Below are 8,089 nucleotides of genomic sequence, written 5' to 3'. Positions count from 1 at the left end.
TCGTTGCCTTCTGCACCGCATCGAGCTTTCACTATGTAATGAACATATTATTGAAGAAAATCCGGAGGATGACGGAGACCCTAAGTGTTTTTTTTTTGTTTGTGTCTTATCTAAACAGCATGGGATATGATTTGTGGACGACTGATAAGCGATGGCAACCTTATATAATCGACGAGTCTTTCGAGCCAAAGCACAATTTCATTATCAGGCGCGCCATGGTGTTGGACTCTGGAACAGTTGACATAAGGTGGCGTTGCTTAGCTAGCATCTATTTTTTTGTAGCTGGAAGTTCTTGCATTTATACCCCTTATGAACTCAACCGCCTTGGCTGAGATTTGAAACCCGCGCCGTCGACTCAGCAGCGCAACACCTTATAGCTCCCAAGCCATAGCTACCAAATCCATCTTATTGCAAAAACAAGCAAATCCTATTCAGGGATCAATTTTTTTTACCTTGTTCGGCAAGCTGGGACCAAATTCGGTCATATTCGGTTGTCTACACCTCAAGATATCATCGCATTTTGTAGTTCTTGTCTTGTTTAACATTATTATCATCCGCATTATCGTAGCCATCATGTTGTGGTAGAGTGGTCGACAGCAAGAAAATGTGGTACTACAGCAAAGTGAAGTCCCGGCCTCTTGATAAATTGCTCGATGCCGCAGCGTACCCATTCGTGGGCCTCGGTAGATACGCCTCGGTCAATTTCCAAATAACTATAGGACGTCAGCACTCTGCGGCATTACTTTCCGCGCAAGCACATTCATGCTTTCATTGATGCGTTCTTGGTCACATTAGCCGCATATTTTGGCCGGAAATAAAAGCCGCGTGAACGGGGCCAGAAGAAAACGACTGCATGTTGTCAGCGTCTTTCGATAGAAACGGTCATTTTGTCTATCGCCGAGGAGGGGGAAAGAAACTGGTTTTGTCGTGAGCGCTTATTGCGCAACGACCCAGACGGACGACACAGCTGAACTGCGTAATCGAGAGTAAGGGCCACACGTTTACTGTGGGAGAGAGGGTATGAAAACGAGGCATCCCGCAACGAGCGCGGAAAGGAAAACTACACGGCTGCTCTTTGGCCGTGAACTAGGCAAGGTGAAATCGCCGACGAGAGGCGTGTGTTATCGCAGCGATACGAGCGGTGCGCCTGCAGACCACGGGCCAGTCCGCCTGACGAGGGTCATCGCTCGACGCTCGCTGTTAGTGAAGTTGACGCTGCCTGGAGGCCGGCACGTTGACATGTCGGCAGAGAAAGAGTTCTCCGGACGCATTGCAGTTGTGACCGGCGGAGGCAGCGGCATCGGCGAAGCCATCTGTCACGTGCTGGCCGAGAAAGGCGCCCGGGTCGTGGTGGCGGACATCAATGTAGAAGCAGCGAAAAGGGTCTCAAGGTCCCTGCCGGGTTCGTATCGTCGCGCCATGTATTTTACTTTCTTTCAAAGCCACTTACGCGAAACATTGTTTCCTGTGTATTCCTATGATTAGGAGCTTCTCGGAAAATGCGTTTCGCACGCTATCGTACTGTCCTCGGGAGACATAGAGAAAGAGCGCTATCAGATGTTTTGTTGCCTCTCGGCTAAACGTGCACCAATGTTTAGAGGGTTTCCTGAAAATGGGTTCCTGAAAATCGAGGACCTGGAAAGCTTCTTCCACCAATCCACGCTTCATAAAATAGGAAGCCTATCAAAGTGAACTGCGGGTACAACGCAAATGATGTTTCAGTTATTTCGGCGCGCTGCAACTCGCAAGACAAGTGAACATCGCATGACATCGAGTTCGAGGCACGCTAGCACTCAAACGTCCGTTATGTAACACTCAAATGCGTTAAATCTGGGTATATACATAATGTTAAAGCTATGAATTACATACACAATCAATTTAGTTGTGTCTCTTACGATCAGTGGTACAAGGATCACTTTATCAGGGACGAATGGCCCCGGTGATATTCGCCTTTTCAGTTGCATTCTCTCTTCATCTCTCGCTTCCCGTGCGTTGGACTATCTTATAATGCTTCCTCGAATGTACTGTTGACGGTTGTGTTCCTTTTGTATATTCTGCAAATGTGGATACGCGCGTGTCCACTTTCGCGGGGTACAACCAAAGGCAAAACCGTGGCCTCCGAGATAGTTACGGCAATCGCGGAGGCCTACAGGCAAAACAAGCCCGAAGGTGGTCACAACCAACACTCTGCGATTTACTTGTATGACGCACGTGTTAGCATTTGCTAGTTAAAGCCTGAGCTTAGAGCCTTCAAAAAGTACGTGCGCGAGGCTTTGTAGTGACGACCAGTTGAGTTTAGGGGAGGTCGCGATGTGGGAGATGTTTATCGCGCGCATTTTCAGTCTGCATCTAGCTGCTCACTCCGTGTTACGGCGCGCACCGCGATCAGATGCTCTGCTGAGCTTCATAGTCAAGGTTCTCCGTCAGGGCTACTTAAAACAATAACAGCAGACCCACATTATCGCACTTCCTCATGCAACTGGCTGTGGAGAACGTGAGTAATTCGCTTACCCAAAACGCTTTCAACGACCCGTATCGCGCACTCGGAGTTCTGCTTTGTACGACAACTATGTAAATCGGCAAAACTGAACGTTATTGCTCAGTCCTTTATGTATGTGGCAATTCACAACGCAACAGTAGCGTGGATTGCGGCGTTTCTTCGTAGCGCGCGGAGCTGTAGCGTCTACACTTGTTTTCTCCGTCGTTCTGGCGAGTGATCCAATAAGCACTTCATGGCGGTTCGGTGGCGCGTATGACTAGCAGATAGAAATTCATAGCTCTTTTTCCGGGTGTTAAATGCGCTCAACATTTAGCTCAATCGTTGTTTTGAGCTCGCTAGTTGCACCTGGTTGCACAGCAAACTATGCAAGGGAGTCGGACTTTGTACTACCGAATACTCCTCCGACGGGTGGCACTACGCGTATGCGAAACTCCAGGGTCTGACGTCAATAAAAACCGCCCAATAATATGCAACTGAGAACGCTGACCACTATTACATTTTGTGCTACCACCGTTACCACTTATATTTGGCGCATTTTCTTCCTAACTGTATTATTTGGACGGGCTTCAGAAACAACGGCAGATTGAGGCGCATAGAAAAGCACAAATGGTCGCGCCACAAACTACACTTTACGCAAAAGTGTGCCTCTCTGTTTCATTGTTTTTCATGCGCGTGCAAAAATACGTTATGCTATTGCAAGCGGCCCAACAAACAACATTTCTCAAGCGCTCTTCCTAATATTTTGTTAACTAACGCTTGCAAAAGTTCTCTTTAGGCGCATCTTGTAACCGCACAAATAAAATCAGCTACAGTTGAAACCCGCAATAACGATATCGGCGGGGAAATCGCAAAATTTCGCTCTTGCGGGAATTTCGTTGGCGCGAGAATGCGGCAGAAAAGACATGGAATTTACAAAAAACACATTTTATTTCCAAAAGTCAGTAAGTTTGCTTTGGCGGGCCTTACCATGCAGCAGTTTCATGCCTCTCGACTCACACTGTCAGAAATGGTCCATCGCCACGTCGTCGTCGTGCTCGCCGAGAAACGAGCGAATTGTGTCGAACACATTGAGCACATCCTGCGGGCTTGTTGTTCTCTCTGGCTGCTCCGGTCGTTGCTCATCGGGATCGCCCGCCTCGCACACGCTACTGACGATGGCTCCATCAGTCACTTCCTCGCGCGCGACGACGCCTTCGTCCGAGCAAACGAACTCATGGACGCTGCGGCCATCGGGAATTGCACCAAGCCACCAAGCGACCAAGCAAACACTGCACAAATGGCTCCACACACGCGACCATGTGCGCGCAAAGCCGTCAAGGCCAAGCGCAGCTTCGCTGTGCTTGGCTTTGTCGCTATCGCTGTAGACGATAGCTATTGGCTTTGAAGCTATCGCTGTAGCGATAGTTTTGCAAAATTTAAGTGTAGCATTAATACATTTCAGCAGTTTTCTAATGTAGGTAATGTTGCGAGAGTACACTATTTGCGCACTCGCGTTTCAAAAATTTCGTTAATGAGGGACTGCGGTATGAATATATTTCGTAGTCGCGAGTTACGAAATGCATTGAGTCCTATGGGCGTTCGCAGGTGCTCCGAAAATATTTCGTTGCGGTTAGAATTTCGTTCCCTCGGGATTTCGTTATCGCGGGTTTCGACTGTAGTACTAAACCAAAATAATTCTTTAGAACAGATGTGTCTCGTGCCAGTTTTGAGAGCTAAGCATCTCAGGTAAGCTGCGGAATATAGGCGCAGTACTCGAGAATGCGAAATTCAGCAGTGATTGCAATGGCAGTATTTCAGTACGCATTTCTCAAAATATAAGCCTAATTGGCCGGTATAATAGCACTGCTAAAGATGTTGCTTTATATTTTTTTTTGCATTGCGTCCACGGGATCTCTTTTTTTTTGTTTTCGAAGAAATCAGAGCTTGGCCTGTCTGGAAGTCACGTTAAGGGTACGTTCAATCTATAGTGAATGTGGACCTTCCATGGTGATCTAGTAGTTATGGTGCTCGACTGCTGACCCGCAGGTCGCGGGATCGAATCACGGCCGCGGCGGCCGAATTTTCGATGGAGGCGAAAATGCTTGAGGCCCGTGTGCTTAGATTTAGGTGCACGTTAGAGAACACCAGATGGTCCAAATTTCCGGAGCCCTCCACTACGGCGTCTCTCATAATGAAATCGTGGTTTTGAGACGTTATTGCCCAGCAATTACTATTATTATTATTATTATTATTATTATTATTATTATTATTATTATTATTGTTATTATTATTATTATTGTGAATGGGACAAAAGGTAACACTTACAAAGGAGCTTTAGAGGGAAGCTACCACTGATGCCGTCGATCAAAATATACGCAAAATGCGCAAGCGCTTTTGAGGGGCAGCCTCTGGGCTGGTTCTAATGATGCGCTTTAGAGCTAGAGGCACAATATAACGACTGTCGGAAGCGTAATTGCGACATGCCATCATTTATACGACTTTTTTTAACACGAAAGTGTTTTATGCCGGGGTCCACCAAGTACATCCGTCACGGATATGACGTTGATAAAATGGACGCCAACGGGTGAGAAAGAAAAAAACCAAGAAAAAGATACCCCGCTGGGAATCGAACCCACGACGTTGCGGCCGCGACGGCAAGCGCCCGACGCTCTACCGACTAAGCCAACTCGGGAGATGCTAGGCACGGCGCGAACGCGCCTTATATCTTTCACACCTTCTCTTTCGCGGCGGGCGGAGCGGGGCGGTGCCGCCGTCTGTGAGAGGTGAAAAGAAGTAATGCTTCACGATCGACACTTACTAGCGCTTACTCCGAGATTGCACGTGATATCGGAGGTCATGGTTAAAGCGTCTCGATACCAGAGAGGTAGACTGGCCGCGCTGGCGTCGCCGAGGCACCCTTGACGCAGTTACGTTCTTTGCCTTTGGATTCGTGTTAGCGTGCGTCGGCTCATCGGAGTAGTGCAGCTTCCACGTGCACGAACGGGATTTCTCTGCCGCCGACTGCTTCAATTGCGAGAGCACCGACTAACAAAACTGCTGCAATATGCGTTGCAGAAAGGACGCGATTTCGACGGGCGAATGTCGTGCCTTGGTGAAGCGAGAGCAGCGCCTGCGAGACAGAGGCCAGCGGGACGCACGCGTTTGCGGCTCAGGCTACGAACCTCTACCTCCCGCGTTGCTGAAGTGCAGTGTGTGTTATGTATGCATGAGCACAGGCGTCGGCTACCCATTACTAGAAAGCGCACACCGTGCCGTTTCTCTCCTTAATAGACGACGCTTTGAAGAAGTGCATACCGGGTACCAGTGTTGATTATGAGCTTGTTGATATCATCCTTACGCGGGATTCACGATTCGCTCTGTCCAAATATAGACCCTTTCGCTGTTTACAAACACAGCTGCTGGACGGCTTCTGGTTTTGTGCGCCGGTGTTGCCTAGTATCATTGGCGGGGAACAAAAGCCTTTGCGAGTAGCCCGCACATTTTCAACACTTTTCTCCCTGTGTATGGCCAAATTTTTAAAATAAATATTCCTCTAAGCTGCACACGCAACATTACAAGAGTTAGGGCTTCACTTAAAGCGCCTTCCTTTTATCTGAAAGCGGAAAAAGAGTCTTTCCTTATTCTGGCACTACATAAAAAATCCGCTTTCTGCTTCGGCTTTAGAGTGTGATAATTGGAGTGACCGGAAGTTTCTTGGGTGCAACACGTGCTGCTTCTATCGCAATATTGAAACCAACCGAAAAGGCGAATATGTTCACACCATCAGCTACCACGACGGTTTAATCATGATCATGGGCGTTAGTCGTCGCGATAGAGACATGATGTCAACATGGGTGCATCCACGTCAAACGGTGCTATAGCTGCCAAACACGAATAGACATTGTACAAGCTCTCATATATCATAAGCACTACTTCTGTGAAGACACGTTTCACTTTCGTGTTATACCGATTCCTATGACGGAGGGATCAGCCATGTTTTTTTTTACAAATATGGAAGCACCAAGATTAGAGACTTGCTACTCTGCATCAACAGCACGTATTACGGTACTCTAAACTGCATCTCTAATAGAATCTTGAAGCGGGAATATTTCATATTCAGTTTACCTCTTGCCTGTGAGGGCTACAACGTTACACTGTATTTGATATATGAGCTGACACGAGTGCGAGGAAAGTTTCAGAGCATTGTGTAACACCCCATTTTTGTACTTTCTAGATTCAATAGCATGTACATTTAAGAAAACGAAAATGCATATGAGATGCAGTCTGTTAATACGTAGTTGTAGAGTTGTGAACTTACCAGGTGTTCGTTTTAAACTCTGCAGTTTTCGACACCATTGGAATATGGGCAGTTTCAGCAAAACCAATGTAGCACTGGCAGTGACACTGTATTTTAACTTTTCCTTTTAAATGGAATAAACTTCATCAATACCGCAGAGTGGTCTCTGATAAAGACAATACATGCGTTGTATTAAATTTAGGAAAGAGTTTGATGGCTGCAGCTCCTTTTTCAGTGTATGGCTGCATTATTTTTCCGAGAATGGAGTGTTTTAGGTACTTTGGTGGCTTCCCCTGATAGAGATAATTATGCGCCTTACTCTATCGGAGCCCGTATAGTAAAGTGTATTCAGTTGCGTAATGAATGCCGATTTAATATGCGCATCTATTTTGATCAAATGTGTTTGTAGGGACAAAGAAATTGAGTACAGTGTAAAAGTAAGCGCCATGGAAACTTTGGTCGCAGGAGATCAGGGTCACCTCGCTGTGGAAGTGGACGTGGGCGAGTCGGCGTCCGTCGAAAGGTTGTTCGAAGTTGTTCGTGAACAGAGTGGCGGCACACCGGTCAGCATAGTTATCAACAATGCCGGCATCGGCACTGCCTTCGCTTCGATCGCTGACTCGAGCGAAGAGGACTTTGACCGCGTAATCAAGACGAATCTCAAGGTGAGGTTCAAGAGTAGAACCATAAGACGGAACGACATCTGAAAGAAAACTCCTGAGTGAGCGCATTACAGTGCAGCATTATCTCTATATGCGATACCTGGGTAAATAGTAGTTTCAATGGAAACAACGCTAACTGCAAGTAATGAAAAGGAACTGCATGCAGAACACATGCCGTCCGTAAAAATTATTTGTATTACGTTTTTCAATCAAAGATTCAATGCCTAATGTCTCATAAGTAAAAGCATATAAACGACGTTGCCTGAATAACTAAAGGAGTGTAGTAGTTTCATAAAATAAACGTTCTGGCTAATGCAAATTCAAGGATAGGAAGGTAGCAATACGCAATGATACGGCAAATTAAATGTACAGGTGTACTTTCTATCGATTCAGCTTTGTTAACGCCGCACTCCTCAATATTATGGGGGGTTTTTCGTCCCAATCCTATGATAATATTATGAGGCTTGTATCTTCTTAGGACGCATGATAATTTCTCCAATAAATTAAACAAAGCTCGCCTATACACTGCATCAATCGGCAGTAAATACAAAAATATTCATGGCTAACCGCGCGAAAAACACAGACGAAGACGAGAAGTGGACACGACACAACAAATACAAAGCAAAAATCCTTTTTTTTTTCATTCGCAAA

The 8,089-nt window shown here is 46.4% G+C and overlaps 1 protein-coding gene across 1 annotated transcript; it reads left to right on the top strand.

Moving 5' to 3' along the window:
• The first annotated feature begins 1,045 nt into the window (after positions 1 to 1,045).
• On the top strand, positions 1,046 to 7,483 carry LOC119385686 (uncharacterized oxidoreductase Mb1385). The gene is made up of 2 exons (XM_037653082.2): positions 1,046 to 1,402; positions 7,242 to 7,483. The coding sequence occupies exons 1-2, from the start codon at positions 1,240 to 1,242 to the stop codon at positions 7,481 to 7,483; spliced, it is 405 nt and encodes a 134-aa protein (XP_037509010.1). The 5' UTR covers positions 1,046 to 1,239.
• Positions 7,484 to 8,089: the final 606 nt, after the last annotated feature.

Source organism: Rhipicephalus sanguineus, chromosome 3 (assembly GCF_013339695.2).
Source record: "Rhipicephalus sanguineus isolate Rsan-2018 chromosome 3, BIME_Rsan_1.4, whole genome shotgun sequence".
In the NCBI taxonomy this organism is placed as follows: domain Eukaryota; kingdom Metazoa; phylum Arthropoda; class Arachnida; order Ixodida; family Ixodidae; genus Rhipicephalus; species Rhipicephalus sanguineus.
This window is presented reverse-complemented; position numbering and strand designations above follow the sequence as displayed.